Source organism: Salmo salar, chromosome ssa09 (genome assembly GCF_905237065.1).
Source record: "Salmo salar chromosome ssa09, Ssal_v3.1, whole genome shotgun sequence".
In the NCBI taxonomy this organism is placed as follows: Eukaryota; Metazoa; Chordata; class Actinopteri; order Salmoniformes; family Salmonidae; genus Salmo; species Salmo salar.
The window spans coordinates 60,802,540-60,824,218 of NC_059450.1; the positions used below are offsets into that span (position 1 = coordinate 60,802,540).

A 21,679-nucleotide genomic window follows, 5' to 3' on the forward strand; every position below is an offset into this window, starting at 1 on the left:
TCTCTCACATTGGTAGGCAGACCATTCCATAAAAATGGAGCTCTATAGGAGAAAGCCCTACCTCCAGCCGTTTGCTTAGAAATTCTAGGGACAATTAGGAGGCCTGCGTCTTGTGACCGTAGCGTACGTGTAGGTATGTACGGCAGGACCAAATCGGAAAGATAGGTAGGAGCAAGCCCATGTAATGCTTTGTAGGTTAGCAGTAAAACCTTGAAATCAGCCCTTGCCTTAACAGGAAGCCAGTGTAGGGAGGCTAGCACTGGAGTAATATGATCAAACTTTTTGGTTCTAGTCAGGATTCTAGCAGCCGTATTTAGCACCAACTGAAGTTTGTTTAGTGCTTTATCCGGGTAGCCGGAAAGTAGAGCATTGCAGTAGTCCAGCCTAGAAGTAACAAAAGCATGGATTAATTTTTCTGTGTCATTTTTGGACAGAAAGTTTCTGATTTTTGCAATGTTACGTAGATGGAAAAAAGCTGTCCTTGAAACAGTCTTGATATGTTCATCAAAAGAGAGATCAGGGTCCAGAGTAACGCCGAGGTCCTTCACAGTTTTATTTGAGACGACTGTACAACCATCCAGATTAATTGTCAGATTCAACAGAAGATCTCTTTGGTCATCTGCAGCAAATAAAGATATAAAAAAGCTCAATCGCTCATAACAAGGCTGCCAGATAAGCTCTTCATTGCTCTATCCGTATGAATATTAACCAAATGCATCAGAATCTCATGGCTTCAAGTTGAAAACAAATTACTATCCAGTCTTCTGATTTTCTTTAGCAATGTTATATTTTTCAAAATAACACAGTATTTTTCAGGCCAGTTAGTACAAACTGGCAACACGCATAACCACCAAACCAGACAGGCAAATTCAGGGCAGCTAAGAAAACCCAAGCCAAGGACAAATCGCCTTAAATCTACAGTTTTATATAGAACTACAGCTGAATGGAACTCTTTACCAATCCATATTTCTCAGACAAAAAGTATATCCACCTTCAATAATTTTTTTTAAGAACATCTAATGTGATAGACCATATAACTGGATAGGAAATAGAAAGCATCAACTGAATGGTAAATGTGTTTCCAGTCAGGTATTTTAATTGTCTGTATTGGAACACACCAGGGGAACTAATCCTGAGCTGCTCCCACAGACACAGCGTTGTAGACAAGTGTGCGACCGGCAAGTTCGGCATGGTGGCAGCACTTTTACTTTATGTGTTTGTTTTAAATGTTACTGGAAATAATTGCATCTGCTATTTTGATGAAAGAATAGTACATTCTCAGCAACTTCTCAGTCATGCAAACACTTTTGATGGCATCCAGCACTTCGGATTTGGAAGGAATGTTATATACCAGACTTTCATAGCACCTTGGCACAAACCAAAACGATCATCAAAATCCAGCCTGAAATCGCAAATTAATGGTGGAGATCTTATAATAACTCTATGCCTTCTCGTATCGGGTGATATCCATCAATTCCCTGGACCTCACTTTATCACGAACCCCATCAAAACGGCCTATGCACCCATGCAACTCTTGCGAACGGTGGATAAAGAGTAACAGCAAAGCTTTGGTATGTTTGGAATGCGTGCGGTGGATTCATTTAAAATGCAGCGATTCTAGATTTGGGCAAGGGGTCAATGAAGCTTACCGTTGCTGTTGGTGTGCTGTACCCACATGGTGTGTGAGCATTGAAGGTGGAGTGGGACCAGAGGACTTACCAAGGGTGGAGAGTGCACCGGAGGAGGAGCGGTCCACAGCGGAGCGGAGGCAACCAGAGGTGAGTGACGGGGGACACGGTGGTGTGGACGATGGAGTAGCACCTGGGGAGGGGTGCTCCATGGCGACAGGGAGGCCACTGGATGCAGGGCAGTGGGAAGATGGCAGCGCAGTGGGAGGCGAGTTACAAGTGGATCGGGAATTCAATGAGGCCTTTGGGAAGAAGGGCTTACATTTTGTGCACTTAAACGTCCGAAGCCTACTACCGAAGATCGATGAGATACGCCTGTTGGTTTGCAAATCAGAGGTGGGCGTCTTATGTTTTACTTAGACATGGTTAGATTCATCTGTTTGTGACTCAGAAATTGAGATAGGTAATTACTCTGTTGTCAGGAAGGATCGGAATCGAAACGGTGGGGGAATATTTAACTTCTTGGGGCTATGTGGGACGCTAGCGTGCCACCCGTGGTGCACCCTATCAACAGCAGGTGCATTTCAAGAGCGGCAAATTTGAAACCAAATAAATGTCAAAATCCAAATTTTTCAAACATACAACTATCTTACACCCTTTGAAAGATAAACATCTCCTTAATCTAACCACGTTGTCCGATTTCAAAAAGGTTTTACGGCGAAAGCATAAAGTTAGATTATGTTAGGAGAGTACATTGACAATAGCTGTGTGTAATGTTTTGTCAATTCAAAGACGGGCGTCACCAAACCATAAAACCAGCTAAAATGATGCACTAACCTTTTACAATCTCCATCAGATGACACTCCTAGGACATTATGTTAGACAATGCATGCATTTTTAGTTTTATCAAGTTCATATTTATATCCAAAAACAGCGTTTTACTATGGCATTGATGTTGAGGAAATCGTTTCCCTCCAATAACCGGCAGTCAAGTCAGCACCACAAATTAAATAATTAAAATTAGAAAACATTGGTAAAATATTATATTGTCATTTAAAGAATTATAGATTTACATCTCTTGAACGCAATCAACTTGCCAGATTTAAAAATAACCTTACTGGGAAATCACACTTTGCAATAATCTGAGCACTGCGCCCAGAAAAATATGCTTTGCTATACAGACAAACGGCCATGTTGGAGAGATCTAAAATCGAAAATACTATGTAAATAATCCATTACCTTTGATTCTCTTCATCAGATGTCACTTCCAGGAATCCCAGGTCCATAACGAATGTAGTTTTGTTCAAAAAAGCTCATCATTTATATCCAAAAAGCTCCGTGTTGTTAGCACATGATCTAAGCCAGCCGGACTTCTCGTCATGAACGAGGGGAAAAAATATATTTACGTTCGTTCAAACATGTCAAACGTTGTATAGCATAAATCATTAGTGCCTTTTTTAACCAGAACATGAATAATATTCAAGGTGGACGAATGCATTCTCTTTTATAACGTATTGGAACGAGGGTACCCAACATGAACTCGCGCGCCAAAGTCTAATCGGCCATCACCGTTCCATGGCTCTTGTTCGGTCAGATCTCACAGTAAAAGACTCAAAACACTTTGTAAAGGCTGGTGACATCTAGTGGAAGCAATAGGAAGTGCCAAAACATGAATCAACCCCTGTGTGTTTCAATGGCATAGGCTTAAAGGTAATTCAACACATCAGGTATCCACTTCCTGTCAGAAAATGTCTCAGGGTTTTGCCTGCCCAATGAGTTCTGTTATACTCACAGACACCATTCAAACAGTTTTAGAAACTTTAGGGTGTTTTCTATCCATATATAATAAGTATATGCATATTCTAGTTACTGGGTAGGATTAGTAACCAGATGAAATCGGGTACGTTTTTTTATCCAGCCGTGAAAATACTGCCCCCTAGCCCCAACAGGTTAACGTCAGATCGGATTTAAACGCTGATCTGGAGATTGTCTGGCTGGATATCTGCCTTCCTAAAACCAAGCCGATTTTGTTGGGGGTGTGTTATAGGCCGCCCAAGCAGAATGCATTCTATGAAGGTCTTGAAATTGTGTTGTCAAACTATAACGATTCCCTGTTGAAGGAAATCATTTTGTTAGGGGATTTCAATACTGATGTCTACAAAAAGAATAGCCCAACCCACAATGTATTTATGCACTTTTGTAGATCACTTGCTCTGACCCAAATGATTAAAGATCCCACCAGGATATGTGAAACAGTGCAAAATACAATTGACTTAATATTGGTGTCTGATAAATCTAAAATATCGCAGAGTGGAGTAATAGTCTATGGAATAAGTGATCATTTTATTACATTTTGCACAAGGAGGATTTTAAAGATATATTTAAGTGTCACAAAACCGTTTGAATCAGAGGACTCAAAAAATACTGTGTAGAAAGGTTTAGGGAGGAAGTGGGTAAAATTGACTGGTCACCTGTGCTAGATAGTGTAGGCAGTGCCTGGGAAGGCTTTAAATGTAGATTCCTTGATGTGGTGAATGTGATGGCTCCCATTAGATGGGTCAGGGTAAAGCAGAGATCTAGCCCTTGGTTTAATCATGAGATTCTAGAATCTATCCAAGCAAGGAATAAGGCCTCTCAAGAGCTTCATGATTTTGTCCTATATAAACATCACAGAAATGAAGCACAGAGCAGGATGGATGAAGCTAAGAGGGGTTACTTTGCTGAGAAAATCCTTAAACAAAAATGACCCTAAAAAGCTTTGGAAATCATTTAAGGAACTAGGCTGTAGTAGTACTACCAAAAACAAACTAAACAGTATTGGACTGAAAATCAAAGGGGAGATGGCATATGAAAAAGCAGAGGTTGCCAATGAATTTGAAACGTGGATTAATGTGCACTGTCCCTGTAAAAAATAAAATAAACTCAAATTCAACTTTTTTTTTAAACTTCTGTTGCCAGCAAGCTGGTTAGCAAGCTGCCCACCAGTTCTGGTTTGTATGAAAGCAACCAAGTCAAGAAGTATTATGTAGAGTTAGGGGTTCAGCCAAACTATTTTTATTTTGCAAAGGTAGCAACAGCCAAAATAGTCAGTATGCTGGCAAAGCTTAAATGCTCCAAAGCCACAGGCCTGGATAATATTCATGCAAGTTTTCTAATAGATTCTGCTGAGCAAATTGGCCCTTGTATTACATATATCGTTAATCTCTCTCTTGAACAAGGCACCTTTCCCAGGGACATGAAACAAGCTAAAGTTATACCTCTGTATAAGAAGGGGATAAAGTCTGACCCTGGGAATTATAGGCCTGTATCTATCCTCTGTGTAACATCAAAGATCCTGGAGAGAGTTGTACATGAGCAAATGTATGAATATGTTAACAAACAGGGTCTAATGTATGATTTTCAGTCGGGTTTTAGAAATACATACTCCACTGATTCATGTCTACTTTACTTGACTGACTTCATCAGGAAAGATATTGATGAGGGAAATCTGTGTGGAATGGTACTGCTTGACCTACAGAAGGCCTTAGATACAGTTAACCACTGTCTCCTAATCTCCAAACTGGAGGCACTGGGGTTAAGCAGTATCCCTCTAGGCTGTGTGAAGTCCTATTTATCAGGAAGGGAGCAAGTAGTAGAGGTTAATGGTTCACTGTCTCAAGCAAAACCAATGCGTTGTGGCGTTCCGCAGGGGAGCGTGCTTGGGCCTCTGCTGTTTTATTGTATATTAACGATGTGAAAGATGCTTGTTCTTGCCGTCTTTTTCTTTATGCGGATGACTCTACACTTCTGGTGTCTCACAAAAGTAAAACTATGTTGGAGAGCATACTTAGCACAGAGTTTACTAACATTAGCAAATGGCTTGGATATAATAAGCTATCTCTGCACTTAGGGAAAACTGAAGCAATTATTTTGGGATCCAGACCTAAGTTGTGTAGGTCGTCTGAAATCAGAGTGGAGTTAGGAGGTGAGGTGCTGACTACTAAAACCTCTGTTAGCTACTTGGGATGTATCCTTGATGGAAGCTTGGGAGGTGTGACCATGGCCAATAAGGTGCTAGGGAAGGTTAATGCCAGGACTAAGTTTTTGGCTAGAAAGTCCAAGCTGCTTGATAAGGACTCCATGAAAGTGCTAGCTACTGCCCTCATTCAATACCATTTTGACTATGCTAGTACTTCCTGGTTTGGGGGCTTATCTAAACTTATGAAGGGGAAGCTCCAGATAGCCCAGAAAAAGCTGATCAGGGTAGTATTGAAGGTGAGTCCACATACTCACATAGGCAGGAGCTGCTTTCAAGAACTAAACTGGCTGGCTGTTGAGGCTAGGGTGTCCCAGATTTGACTAGGTTTGGTTTACAGTAGTATTTATGGTCCTGCGCCCAGATATCAAAGTGATTACTTTCCTCGTGTTAGGGATGCACACAATCACAGCACCAGATCAGGTGTTGCTGATGTGTGCTTATACAGGTTCAGGAGTAATGCTGGGAAAGGTACTTTCTTGTATACTGGAGCCTCAGAATGGAATGAGTTGCCTCTGCCTATAAAAACAACATCCTTTCTGGACAGCTTTAAAATCAAGTAAAATATGTTTGATGTCTTCTGTGCCCATATGAATAACCCCTATGATGTTCCTCTTCTATGTTTTTGTTTTATTATTTCACTGCCATACTGTTTTTGATCTTCTCTAGCCATCTTGTCTCAAGAGGACCACAATGGAAATAAGTCCCAGACTTTGTGTGTTATCCTCGATGATTTTATTCATGTGCATGTATGGCTTTTAAGTTTTATGTGTGCTTGTTTTTTTTTAAATGGTCGAATTAATAAACTTAACTAAACTAAAAAAAAGTCTCCTTGATGAATGTTTGTGAAGTCTTGATTTGTGGTTGGTTGTAATGTCTTGTTAATTGGTTTTGGACCCCAGGAAGATTAGCTAGTGTTACGGCGTTAGCTAATGGGGATCCCAATAAACATTACAAATTGGATGCATCCTAGATCAGCACTCCTACTCTGTGAGGCTTTGTGAATGTGGGCCGGCATCGTTGAGTGCACTTTACTTGTGAGTGGTCATGCTGCTTGCATACTGCCAAAGCACTCATTTAGCAAACACGCTGACCTGCCCTAAAATTGCTGCTTTAAAATGAACATTAAACGAAGTGTAGCTCCTTTTTAACTTCACTGTCCCATAGTTTGAGTTTATCCCTTTTTAAAGGCATAACTCTATTTTGACAGGAATTCATTTTTAAACTTAAACTTCTTGGTTAAGGTGCGGGGGAGCATAGCGAGCGCGGTTATTCTATTTAAGTACAGTCTTCTTTCCAATTTCATGTCTCATGCTCAACAGACAGTAGGAAATAAAAACTGAATGCGTATATGAAATATATAAACATTGCCTTTAGAAGTTTGACAAGAAAAGCATTCTGCTGAAGCATTTCATCAGTATTATGTAATGCCCATTAATTGTGGTCAACATACCAGTTGACCAAAATTAAAACTTTATAAACTTTAGATGGATTTATTGGTACAGCTCAACAGGATTTTGCTTTCATTGTCCGATCCTACAGTAGTATCATTATATCCCAAAAAGCACCAGAGACCAGCACTAATAGCATTGTTATTCAGATTGAAATTAAAAACAGTAATGCATTTAACAATTATTGTAACGCTCGTCATTAGAAGGAGAAGTGGACCAAGGCGCAGCGTGGTAAGTGTTCATGATACTTTATTTCAAGAAACACTCAAACAAGAATAACCAAAAGCAACAAAATGAAAGCGAACAGTTCCGTCAGGCATAGACGCTAATCAGAAAATAACCTCCCACAAACACAGGTGGAAAACAGGCTGCCTAAGTATGATTCCCAATCACAGACAACGATAGACAGCAGCCTCTGATTGGGAACCACACTCGGCCCAAAAACAAAGAAACAAAAAACATAGACTTCCCCACCCGAGTCACACCCTGACCTAACCAAACATAGAGAATAATAAGGATCTCTATGGTCAGGGCGTGACAGTACCCCCCCCTCCCCAAAGGTGCGGACTCCGGCCGCAAACCTGAACCTATAGGGGAGTGTCCGTGTGGGCATCTCCTCTTGGTGGAGGCTCCGGTGCAGGACGCAGATCCCCCTCCACTTGGAGCTCCCCCCACTTTTGTGGAACCGGACCCTGGATCGCCGCCGGAGACTCCGGGCTGCGGACTGTCACCGGAGACTCCGGGCTGCGAACTGTCGCCGGAGACTCCGGGCTGCGGACTCGCCGGAGACACCGGGCTGCCGCAGGAGACTCCGGGCTGCGGACTGTCGCCGGAGATTCCGGGCTGCGGACTGTTGCCGGAGACTCCGGACTGGGGACCATCACTGCAGGCTCCGGACTGGGAACCATCGCTGCAGGCTCCGCGCCATGGATCGTCACTACAGGCTCCGCGCCATGGATCATCACTGGAGGCTCCGGGCCATGGATCATCACTGGAGGCTCCGGGCCATGGATCATCACTGGAGGCTTCGTGCCATGGATTATCACTGGAGGCTCCGGGCCATGGATTATCACTGGAGGCTTCGTGCCATGGATCATCACTGGAGGCTTCAGACCATGGATCATCACTGGAGGCTTCGGACCATGGATCATCACTGGAGGCTTCGTACGTGGAGCCGGAACAGGTCTCACCGGACTGAGGAGATGTACTGGCAGCCTGGTGCGTGGAGCTGCCACAGGGGTTACCAGGCTGGGGAGACACACTGGAGGCCTAATACGTGGAGCCGGAACCGGTCTCACCGAACAGGGGAGACGCACTGGAGGCCGGGAGCGTGGAGCAGGCACAGGGCGTACCAGGCTGGAGAGACGCACTGGAGACCAGGTGCGCGGAGCTGGCACAGGATATACTGGGCCATGGAGGTGCACTGGAGGTCTGGAGCATAGGGCTGGCACAACCCGTCCTGGCTGGATGCTCACTTTCGCCCGGCAAGTGCGGGGCGCTGGCACAGGACTAACTGGGCTGTGAAGGCGCACTGGCGACACAGTGCGTAGAGCTGGCGCAGGATATCCTGGACAGAGGAGGCGTACTGGAGACCAGGAGTGCTGAGCCGACACAACTCGTCCTGGCTGAATGCTCACTTTAGCCCGGCAAATGCGGGGCGCAGGCACAGAGCGCAACGAGCTATGAATGCGCACTGGAGATACAGTGCGCATCATCGCATAACACGGTGCCTGACTGGTCACACGCTCCCCACGGTAAGCACGGGGAGTTGGCTCAGGTCTAAACCCGGACTCCGCCAATCTCCCCATGTGCACCCCCCCTAAACATTTTTGGAGCTGCCTCTCGGGCTTCCGTTGTTGCCGTGCTAATTCCTCGTAGCGTCGCCGTTCCTCTTTTGCTGCCTCTATCTCCTCCCTTGGACGGCGATACTCCCCAATCTGCGTCCAGGATCTCCTCCCATGTCCACTCCTCCGGGTCACGCTGCTTGGTACATTTTAGGTGGGATGTTCTGTAACGCTCGTCGTTAGGAGAAGTGGACCAAGGCGCAGCATGCTAAGTGTTCATGATACTTTATTTCAAGAAACACTCAAACAAGAATAACCAAAAGCAACAAAGCGAAAGCGAACAGTTCCGTCAGGCACAGACGCTAATCAGAAAATAACCTCCCACAAACACAGGTGGAAAACAGGCTGCCTAAGTATGATTCCCAATCAGAGACAACGATAGACAGCAGCCTCTGATTGGGAACCACACTCGGCCCAAAAACAAAGAAACAGAAAACATAGACTTCCCCACCCGAGTCACACCCTGACCTAACCAAACATAGAGAATAATAAGGATCTCTATGGTCAGGGCGTGACAATCAATCAAGTTTGGTTTTCATCCAGTCAGTTATTGGGAGATGTCATTGCATGCTACGCTATAACAAGCTCTGTTTTAATCATCTTATGGATTTGTTGATTTACAGCATTACAGATCACAGACATGAATTTGAAACTGATATAAAGTTAGACAATCAGAGTTGGGACTATATGTTCAGACACCTTCTGCAAATTCTGAGCAATTAGAATGTCCCAAAGAACTTGAGCCAACATTGTGTCCTTCCCTTTCACATTGTTTTTATGATAGTCAATAACAAAAGCCCTCAACACGCAGGGTGTGAGAATATCTGTAAATAGGTTAATTAATTCTGCATTTTAACACTTCCGTTTGGACTCCACTAAGTACATGGCCACTATGTGTGTTAATTCTATTGTATATCTGGACACTTCTGTTTCCACTCCACTATAGCCACAGGTTATTTTAGGACACCAACAATAACATCCACCCCTTTTCAGGACAACACAGAACAGTAGAACAATTATGGTGTCCCATCTAGGAAACCTATGAACATCTTTGTCCTGGAGGTAAAGCATCAACAATGTCTGCTGTCCTGACATACACAACCTATCATGATTAGCCGGGAGGTTTTGAAAGTGCAGGGTCATGCAAGTACTTCTCAAACTATAGTGCCTCATTACTTAAATTATTTACATAATTAATACAAAAGGAGGGGACTTAAATCCTAGGATTGAACCCGAGGAACAATAGTTTGTCTCTGTGGTCCTCCAATTCAAAAGTAGTCTAGACGAGATAGCTGCTATAGCAACACAGATTCTGAAGTGAGTTATTCCCCGATTCATATGCATATCCCCGAAAAAGAAATGACTGAAGTTCTCATATTAGTACTAATTTCCTATTATTTTACATGTTAATAAAAAGCCCATTGTGTGGATTCAGAAGCAAAGAGCGAAAATTGCACAATTTACCTTTCATTAAGCATTAACAACTATTACATATCGTCATGGGAGAAATAATCAGGTTCACTCTCCTGAGTTGCACTCTTCCATCACATGTACAGTTGTTTCTCAAGATCTTGCACACAAAATAAATGCTATTGAGCCCCACTACTCACTACTACACTGTCTGAGCCAAGGACTACATGTTTTCTGATAAGTTTTAATTACAATACTGGGTGGGGTGAATATATTTTATATGACATACAATATTTTTTGTTAACTAGTAAACAATGTCTGCTAGTTAGTTTTTGCTACCATGTGGGTTTTAGCTTGCTTGAGCCTGCTAACTGAGGAGTGTTAATTCACCTGTTTCCATACATGTTTCATTATAAAACATTTATCTTACAAAGGAGTTGTTTAACTGCTTAACTATGTATCTGTACATGGAATTGGAATTGTATTTACTCATTTTTTTCCCTAAACTTTACAAGAAAATGCCATGGACACTATCTGATGTGTGGAGACATTTCACTGCAGCTAACATTTCACTGCAGCTACTGTAGAAGGAAAAGCTGTGTACATTTGCAAATACTGTGCCAAATCATGTGTGAAGAATGCAACAAAGGTGCAGAATCATCTGGCCAAGTGCATAAAGTTCCGTCAGCACTCACAACAAGCAACCTTTGACAAAAGTCCCTCTACTTCTATTTGAGGTGAAAATTATGAATCAGACAACTTATCGATAGCAACAGCTCACGGTCCTCCTGGAATCAGACGTTTTTTTTTTACTCAATGGGGGAACGTAGAGAAATGCTGATGAATGTCTTGCTCGAGCTGTGTATGCAACTGGTTCACCTCTGATGCTCACAGGCTATGTATTGGAAGAGATTTCTGAATGTTCTTTGCCCAGCATACACCCCTCCAACCAGACATGCTTTATCTACTCATTTGCTGGATGCAGAGTTCAAGTGAAGGTCAAGCAAATCATAGAGAAAGCAGACTGTATTGCAATCATCTCCTATGGGTGGTCGAATGTCCATGTGCAAGGAATAATTAACTACATCTCCACCCCTCAACCAGTATTCTACAAGAGCACAGACACAAGGGACAACATACACACCGGTTTCAACATTGCAGATGAGCTGAAGGCAGTCATCAATGACTTTGGACCACAGAAGTGATTTGCACTGGTGACAGCCTATGCTGCGAACATGAAGGCTGCTTGGTCTAAAGTGGAGGAGTCCTACCCTCACATCACACCCATTGGCTGTGTTGCTCATGCATTGAATCTGCTCCTTAAGGACATGGCACTGAAAACAATGGATACACTCTACAAGAGAGCCAAGGAAATGGTTAGGTATGTGAAGGTTCATGAAATTATAGCAGCAATCTACCTCACCAAGAAAAGTGAGAAGAATAAGAGCACCACATTGAAGTTTCCCAGCAACACCCATTGGGGTGGTGTTGTCATCATGTTTGTCAGTCTCCTGGGGTGGAAGGAGTCTCTCCAAGAAATGGCCATATCACTGTCTGCCGATACGAACAGCCCCATCAAGAGTATCTTCCTGGATTATGTATTTTGGGAGAGAGTGGTAAACAGCCTGAAACTCCTGAAACCTATAGCAGTAGCCATTACACGGATTGAGGGAGACAATGCCATTCTGTCTGATGTTCAGATTCTGCTTGCAGATGTAAGAGAAGAAATCCGTACTGCCCTGCCCACTTACCTGTTGCTCCAAGCAGAGGAAACTGCAGTTCTGAAACACATCAAAAAGTGTGAAGACTTCTGCCTGAAGCCCATACACACCGCAGCGTACATGTTGGACCCCAAATATGCTGGCAAGAGCATCCTGTCTGGTGCAGAGATCAATAAGGCCTATGGTGTCATCACTACCGTGTCTCGCCACCTTGGCCTGGATGAGGGCAAAGTTCTATGCAGTCTGGCGAAGTACACTTCCAAGCAAGGACATTGGGATGGCAGTCGTGCCAACATATCTCATCAGCCACTTGGTGGAAGGAACTTTGTGGATCTGAGGCTCTTTCCCGTTGCCTCCATCACTCTCCAAATCTCACCAACATCAGCTGCCTCAGAGCGCAACTGGTCCTTGTTTGGGAACACAGGCACCAAAGCATGCAACAGGCTGACCAACACAAGGGTTGAAAAATTGATGGCCATCTGCGTAAATTTGAGGCTTTTTGAGCCTGACAACGAGCCATCCTCAACAAGGTTGGAAAGTGACAGTGAAGATGAGGCCTCAGTCTGATGTTCAAGAGGTGGACCTTGAGGAGGTCCAGGGAGAAGACATGGAAGCCTGAGAGTAAGACAGCCAAAGTTTTAGTTTCTAGACTATCATTTTACAGATGTTGAAAATGTTTTTTGGAGATGCGATGGATCATTGGGGATCATTCAATATTCCCTTTCTTTTGTTGTTCAGCATGAAGGAAAAAGGAAACCGCACACTGCTCGATAGGATCACTGATATTTATTAAGCTTACGTATCAGCCTCACGGCCTTCGTCAGAGCTTTTGTGAATTTTCTAAAAACAGCACCTCTATGTAGACCTAGCCCCACCCACATCCATTCCATGCATGGAAAGGGGTTGGAGGCAAAGGAAAAATAAAGTGCTACCAAACATAACAATATGCATTACAAACACTACAAAAGTGTGTAAATAAGACGCATTAAACGCGTCCATAAAACCACAATGAGGACAAAGCAAGTTTCCATTAATCATTGGGTACATCATACAAAAAAACAGAGTTATCTTAAATAGGCACATAATTCATGTTCAAATTCACAACATAACCTACATAGTCATTTCAACATTAAGTCCTTTTAGGAAATAATGTCTGGAGGGTGAAAATCCAAAAACATTCTCTTTTGCTCAGAGTATTATTAATATCACCTCCCCTGTCTGATATCTTGACTTTCTCTATGCCACAAAATCTAAAAAGGTAGAAATGTCATGTTTTAGGTCATTAAAATGTACTGCGACTGGATAATCCCTGTCGTGTCGCCTGATTGAATTTATGTTCACCAATTCTCTGTTGGAGAGAGCGGGAGGTCTTACGACATAGAGCCCACATGGACATTTAATAATGTAAATGACATGGGTGGTACACGTAATGATATCATTTATGATATGCACTGTCAATTGTGGGACCTTATATAGACATGTGCCTTTCCAAATCATGTCCAATCAATAACATTTACCCCAGGTGGACTCCAATCAAGTTGTAGAAACATCGAGGATGACCAATGGAAACTGGATGCACCTGAGCTCAATTTCAAGTCTCAAAGCAAAGGGTCTGAATACTTATGTAAATGAGGTATCTGTTAACACATTCCCTAAAATTGGAAAAACTTTTATTATGGGGTTGTGTGTAGATTGCTGAGGATTTTATTTTAACCCATTTTAGAGTAAGGCTGTAACGTAACAAAAATGTTGAAAAAGTCAAGCAGTCTGAGTACTTTCCACAGGTACTGTATTTTTGTTCAGTATAGGTAATCTGGGAAGAGAGGTACACATTCTCCATTTGATTTTCAGAAAACCATAAAGACTGAAAGGCAGCAGTTTCTTAATTTATGCAGTAGAATAGCACACCATTTAGGGTTTCTGCTTTCCCCACTAGGTTCCCTTCAAAGTTCAGTGCTCAAAAACTTGTGATTGAAAGCCATTTTATTCAGACATGTCCCAAATAAAGATTAACATTAAGATCTTACATAGTCATATAAATCTTTAACTCACATTCATAGCAAAATGCCACAGACAACACACCATAAATATTTTCAGTAGAGTATGACCATTTGAAATTACTAATACATCTTCCCTCTTAACATTCGGAATGCCCTTGAATTCGTCAAACTATTGAATACGTGACAACATATGTACCAGCAACAGCTGAACCCTCATTAACCAGGTGATAAAGTGCTCCATTAGATGTACAGACAAAACTGAAGGACTATCAGAGACAAACATACTTCACCATCCAGGGCCTTGTTCAGGAGGGTGTAACATTACAGAACATTCAGATAGGAATGTATTGTCCAGAACAGATGACTGTCTGAGACAGAATAGGGGATCATGAATCAGCTCTGTCCATTACCTTTCCATCGGAAACATTCAGAACACATCACTTCACTGAATACACCTCAGGACTCCTTTAGGATGGCCATTCCTGTATAAACGCTGCCACCTAGGGGTTATATTGATTCTTTGTTACACATTGGAGAAGGCCGTCAACATTGATCCAGTCAGGACAACACAGGAGGCTACTATGAAGATTGAACAGTTTACCAAGCCCTGAAAAAAGACAAGCATTAGTTAATACAACAAATGATGGCATGTCACACTGGAAACTCCGTGTCAAATTGGGTTGGCACAGGGTAAGCATAATGTGAGTGGAATGGTGTTGAAAAAGGGGGCATGCATAAGAGCAACAGGATGTAAAATATCCAACATTGGGCAAGCTAATCAGAACTAAATGATACTCAATCAGCTGGTGTCAAAAAGCGATGGCATGACCAGCTACTTCAAAATCTGCACAGCAAGGTTTGTTTTACATTTGGAAATTCTAGGGCAAAAACGTAATTTAGAAAATTAACATGGAACTTGATTTTATCTGTCCACAAAATTACATAAATGGGTTAATACTTCAATTTCAGCAATTGTCAAGTGTGCCTTGTTCCCAGAAGCTGAGGAAGTTTCGTAGACGAATAAATCCACTAAATTTGCTCACTCCGGGATACTTACTTTGACTTCTTTGAAAACCAGACTTCCCCACAGAGCTGCAACTAGACAATTACCCTAGATAGAGGAATTCTGTTAATTGGAATTATTGGATCACTTACACCTTCATGTTTACAAAGCACCATTGTCAGGTTCTCTACATTTAGCATTACCAGGAACAGTAGCACATTTTCAAGAAACTGACAGTGGCGCAAACTATATTCTGTAAGAAGACATCACCAAATCTCAATGTCAAAACCTATACAAGGACATAAGCACATGTGCTATACGAAGTATGAGTCATCTAGCAATAACACTACATGACCTAAGTATGTATACCTGCTCGTCGAACATCTCACTCCAAAATCATGGGCATTAATATGGAGATGGTCCCCTCTTTGCTGCTATAAACCCCTCCCCTCTTCTGGGAAGGGTTTTCACTAGATGTTGGAACATTGCTATTGGGACTTGCTTCCATTCAGCCACATGAGCATTAGTGAGGTCAGTCCATATGTTGGGCATTTAGGCCTGGCTCAGTCAGCTTTTCCTGTCATTCGCCAAACCCTGACCCGTACGTGTCAGGCTGCCAGATGGTGAAGCGTGATTGATCACTCCAGAGAACGCGCTTCCACTGCTCCAGAGTCCAATGGCGGCAAGCTTTACACCACTCTAGCCGACACTTGGCATTGCGCATGGTGATCTTAGGCTTGTGTCTGGCTGCTCGGCCATGGAAACCCCATTTCTTGAAACCCCCGACAAACAATTAGTGCGCCGACATTGCTTCCAGAGGCAGTTTGGAACTCGGTAGTGTGTTGCAACTGAAAAGACTTCACGCGCAACATGCATCAGCGGTCCCATTCTGTGTGGCCTACCACTTCCCGGCTGAGCTATTACTGCTACTAGATGTTTCCACTTCACAATAACAGCATTTACAGTTGACCGGGGCAGCTCAAGCAGGGCTGAAATTTGACTGACTTTTTGCAAAGGTGGTATCCTACGATGGTGCCACAACGAAAGTCAAAGCCTTTAAGGCCAGTCTACTGCCAATGTTTGTCTATGGAGATTGCATGGCTGTGAGCTCAATTTTATACACCTGTTAGCAACTGGTATCACTGAAACAGCCAAATCAACTAATTTGAAGGGGTGTCCACACATAAAAGTATGTCAGGGGGCATCCCAGAGGTGTACTTACTGCACAGACGATGGGAAAGGTGACCACGGCACTAAGGTAGTTATTAGCCAGAAACCAACAATAAGTGGCCAACGTCCACATCAGACCTGACAAAAAGCCTGAACATAGGAGAATGAGATTTAGTGACACCCTACTTAACATGCTTTACAAAACAATATATTTTACATGGCATTATCAATCCCGGCCCAATTCTTTAACCAAGCGTTTCTCAACTCTGGTCCTCAAGTACCCCCAATAGTACATATTTGTTGTGACACTGGACAAAAACTCCTGATTCAATTTGTCAAGGGCTTGATGATTAGTTGACAAGTTGAATTAGGAGTTTTTGTCTGGGGCTACAACAAAAATGTGTGCCGTTGGGGGTAGTCAAGGACTGGAGTTGGGAAACACTTCTAAGCCAGCCCTGGACTCAATCTGCCCTCATGGATGAGGATAGACACCCCCATGATTGTATCAAGCCCATACTTTAAGGGGGGTAGAAATATAGGGCACAGTTCAGGAAGAGGAGATAATTAGAATTTGAGTGGAGAGTGAGCACCTGGCAGGATGGCTCTGGAGAACACCCTGGGTCTGTTCCTCATGGCTGCACAGTAGATGGAGAAATACACCGTGCTGGTGAGGTAGATGCCACAGCACATGGCAAACACATAGTCGAGATCTAGGAAATGGGGGGCATATTAGGTTGACAATAGAGAATATGTAAACTTAGCACGTTGTTTAGACTAAACCCTCTTCAGCATTACACAGACTACTGAGTTTAATGTGTGATTGGCTACAGCCTCTAGGATCCTTCCACCTAGCACCTCACCGTATAGACTGGCTCCATAGCAGATGCTGTCGTGGACCGCTGCATGGCTTTTTATGTAGAGGATTGGAACAAAGGAGGCCCCATACAACAGGCCTGCTACAACAGCCAACAAGCAGCCTCTAAAGTCAAAAGGGTGGTGAGAGAGTTTCTATGACTGCATTGAAAATTACAAGACAACTAAACGAGCTGTAATTTCTCATGTTGAGTTAGCCCCATGTCCAAAAGTCAAAAGGAAATAAATGTTCAGTTGAGTAAGTCATGTCCCAACATGTAACTAGAACCCAAATCAATTGACTTCAGCCCAGCTCCAACTACTCAATTGTGAAAGCAAAGAGCATGAGTGATTAAGGGGTGTACTCACACACAGCGCTTTCTCTTTGCTCCCATGACATCCACCCAGGACTCCGAAGGCCCATAGACACCAGAATTCACAGTCTTAAGTAGACAAAATAGTCAAGTCAGTAGTGTAGACAATAACTCAGCACAGCAGTTTCCCATGGTCATCTCAATACAAACTCAAAAAATACATTTCTGCAGTTGTGACAAGTCTGTCCTGTGGTGGCAGAAGAATTGATCATTCAACTTTTCACCCCACGGATTTTTCTAGAGAGCCGTTACAATAAGTGTCACGAATGACATACATTTTAGACAAACCAGTCATTAGCTGATGTGTGGTAATGTCTTGGGTGTTATATCTTGTCTTGCTGTGAAGTTGCTGTGTGGTACGTGTTATGGTACACTTTCATGTCATCGTTGCTGCTGTCTGACATGTATCCAAAATGATTGCCCCTCAGATTATTTTTTTAATTCAACTGAATTGATACTGCATGGCTATTGAGCAAAAGCGTTTAGACTTCCAAACATCAAGCATAATTACCCTGTTAATCAGTAAGGGGGTGGATTCTGAATGTGGAAGTTCTCCAACATTAGTCTTCACAAAGAAAAGGATGAGTCCACTGGAAACAAAAATAAATTGTAAATGCAATACGATTGTCATGGGAGTTTCAAAGACTATATAAAGTTATTAACAAATTGACCAGTGACAAGAGTATTACTCTGAGGTATTGGATTAGGTGCTTTCATGACTCATTACCTCAACAAGCACAAACCAGCACCACAGTAGTTCAATACTGGTCTGGCAACATCCTGTGCTTCAATACCAAACCATCCAAACCTGTTGAAAAAAAAGATTTAAATTACCTCACTCAATTGCTGGACTAAGAACATATTCCCAATGGCAATTGTATTTTGAAACTAAATATGAATTGCCCTTTCAAAATGTAAAATATGAGGACTTACTGCACAAAAAAATATATAAAAAAATAAAAATAAAAACTTACCTTGAACTTATCCATCCCATCAGCAAACTGCTGGATCCCCAAATACAAACTCCAAGTCCAAGGCCAATGGCTTTCACTATGGGGACGACTGTTAAACTGCCTGTAAACATTGATGAAAACATTTCAGTAGTTCAGATTGTAGGCCCAATTTATGTTTGTGTGGAGGTTACAGTACAGCTTGAAAGTTGGAATCATACCTGTGGCCCAGACTGCTCCTCCCAGCATTGCCAACGGATGGAATTTGGGAGAGTCGAGTATCAAGTCACCAATCATCGAAACTACCAATATGGATGCACAGTTCACCCACTGGAAAAACATCCCTGAAGATTTATGTTAAAATATTACAAGATGGTCAAACGAGAGAAGTTAAAAAACATGCATTATGAATTTTATGGATCTCTTACCATCACCAGTTTCTATCCTTTTGACAGGGATAAAGTTGCTGCCATACAAGATCACAGCAATACTGTTTGCAACAAAGCCGTAAGCCATTCCAGTCATGTTTAATGAACCGAGTAAAGGTAATCTTCTTACTTCAATGTTCATTGTAGCATTTTCATCAACGTGCACATCTGAAGAATGTTACTGAATTTAGTCAAGGACCAATTATCAGCATCAAGTACTCCAATAATACCCATTGACAAAAATATTGAGTGACAAGTTAGAGAAAACAAACTACTTCAGATAAATTAGGTTTCACCATTGTAGGCTGGTTTTGAAAATGTTTTTTTTATTTTTTAAATCACTTCATATGTTACTATTATAATTATACAATTTTGAAATTAATGTGAACCTTTAGCTACATACAGCAATATAAAACAGGATTAAACTAGTATTGTCTGGAAGATTGTTCAAGCAACCAGCCCTACAGTTTCTTCAACATGCACTGCAGATAAAGATCATTTCAAGGCAGCATGCATTGTTTATTTTTACCATCTCAAGCATCTGTTTGCTAGCACATAGGTGTATGGTGAGTAGGCTACATACCTTGTTCAACTTTCTCTGCTTCTGAGAAATTCCCCAGAGACCACATCATGACAGCAATTAGGAGAAAAAGTTTTAACATGTTTACATCTAGCATTTCTGCCACCATCAACAATAACCGGTTTCAAAACCTGCACAGATGATCGGCCATGTGTTAACGACAATACTTGCCGTTCCACAACAAGGAATAATGCTGCAACAGCTGACACTAATTAAGATAGGCAATCAATTAGGCTGCTGGGCTTAACTTTGGGTGTGTTCCCCAGTGGTGATACTGACGATCTTTCGGTATAGATGGCTTGTTTACATTGCAGGTTAGGATAATTAACGTGACAGGCTAGGATAGGTAACGTGGCAGGTTAGGATAATGAACGTGGCAGGTTAGGATAATGAACGTGGCAGGTTAGGATAATTAACGTGGCAGGTTAGGATAATTAACGTGGCAGGTTAGGATAAATAACGTGGCAGGTTAGGATAATTAACGTGGCAGGTTAGGATAATTAACGTGACAGGTTAGGATAATAACGTGGCAGGTTAGGATAATTAACGTGACAGGTTAGGATAATTAACGTGGCAGGTTAGGATAATTAACGTGATAGGTTAGGATAATTAACGTGGCAGGTTAGGATAATTAACGTGATAGGTTAGGATAATAAACGTGGCAGGTTAGGATAATTAACGTGTCAGGTTAGAAGAACTAACACAGCAGGTTAGGTGAATGAGGTTAAGGTCAGGAAAAGAGTTAGGGTTTGTCTCAGCGACAATGCTACAGTTGTCCCCAACACTAGTTGGCCTACTCCATCTAAATAATAATTTGATCTTAACTGATTTTTAAAAATCTAGCCAAAATTGTATTTATTTATTTTTATTTAACATTTAACATTTATTTAACTAGGCAAGTCAGTTAAGAACAAATTCTTATTTACAATGACGGCCTACAATTGGGCCAATTGTGCGCAGCCCTATGGGACTCCCAATTATGGCTGTTTGTGATACAGCCTAGATTCGGACCAGGGTGTCTGTAGTGACGCTTCCAGCACTAATATAAACATAAACAAACCATCTGTGACTACAAATAATCAATGAGCACGGTTACTTGCACAAAGTAATACGATTATTTTGGATAGTCAGATTAATATAATTGTTTTTTTCAAACGTTTACATGCTTTGCAAGAACAACGACTTCCCTAGTAATCCTGTTCACATGGGACTTTAAAAATATGCAGGATATCTGCAATCAAAATAAACGTTCTACTACAGTGACCATGTTAGTTTTGCATATAAAGTTTGTATGTGAAAACTATTTCTAAGATGCATACTTTCAGTTTTTCTGAAACTCACTTCACTCCAGAATAGGAGGGAAGCTGTCTGTTCAATAGCCATCACTAGCTGGCCTCCGAACCAGTACCCTTCCCTGAACTTAGTCATTGTCACTAGCTGGCTACCACCCAGTTACTCAACCCTGCACCTTAGAGGCTGCTGCCCTATGTAAATAGACATGGAATCACTGGTCACTTTAATAATAGAACACTGGTCACTTTAACAATGTCTACATACTATTTTTCTAATTTCATATGTATATACTGTATTCTACTGTATGCTAGTCAATGCCACTCCGACATTATTTGTCCTAATATTTATATATTTCTTAATTCCATTCTTTTACTTTTAGATGTGTGTGTATTGTTGTGAATTGTTAGATACTACTGCACTGTTAGAGCTAGAAACAAGCATTTCGCTACACCTGCAATAACATCTGCTAAATATAAAAATATGTTTGTTTAGGCTATTATTGTGACAAACAATTATGTATCTTTGGGCCTACATGTATGGCAGTGTATATTACATGCACAAATGTATACATGTATCAATTCTTGCATGCCCGGTTATAAGTCTGTTATCTTATCTGATTCATCTGTTTTGCCAGGTGTCCCTGTTCATTCTCTATGGCAACAAAGACACCCCTTCCTCTCTTGCGATGACACACTGACATAAGGTATAACCACAGCCTCTCTATATTGCGTTCTGATTTTGGACCACACTTTTTTCCTGTTGAAAATTAGTTTTGGAAGTTAGCCTATGCGTCAACACTGTCCTTACAGTGAGGGAAAAAAAGTATTTGATCCCCTGCTGATTTCGTACGTTTGCCCACTGATAAAGAAATTATCAGTCTATAATTTTAATGGTAGGTTTTTTTGAACCGTGAGAGACAGAATAACAACAAAAAAATCCAGAAAAACACATGTCAAAAAT

General features: G+C 41.9%; 1 protein-coding gene across 1 annotated transcript; it reads right to left on the reverse strand.

Moving 5' to 3' along the window:
- Nucleotides 1-13,859: 13,859 nt before the first annotated feature.
- LOC106611565 (transmembrane protein 144) lies at nt 13,860-19,767 on the reverse strand. Its single transcript, XM_014211914.2, has 12 exons — nt 19,430-19,767; nt 18,847-19,014; nt 18,640-18,762; nt 18,443-18,542; nt 18,196-18,276; nt 17,980-18,058; nt 17,464-17,537; nt 17,103-17,221; nt 16,833-16,952; nt 16,295-16,392; nt 15,127-15,180; nt 13,860-14,676 (listed from the first exon to the last, which is right to left on the reverse strand). Exons 1-12 carry the CDS (start codon nt 19,533-19,535, stop codon nt 14,593-14,595), a joined length of 1,206 nt encoding a protein of 401 aa, XP_014067389.1. The 5' UTR covers nt 19,536-19,767; the 3' UTR covers nt 13,860-14,592.
- Between the last annotated feature and the right edge of the window lie 1,912 nt (nt 19,768-21,679).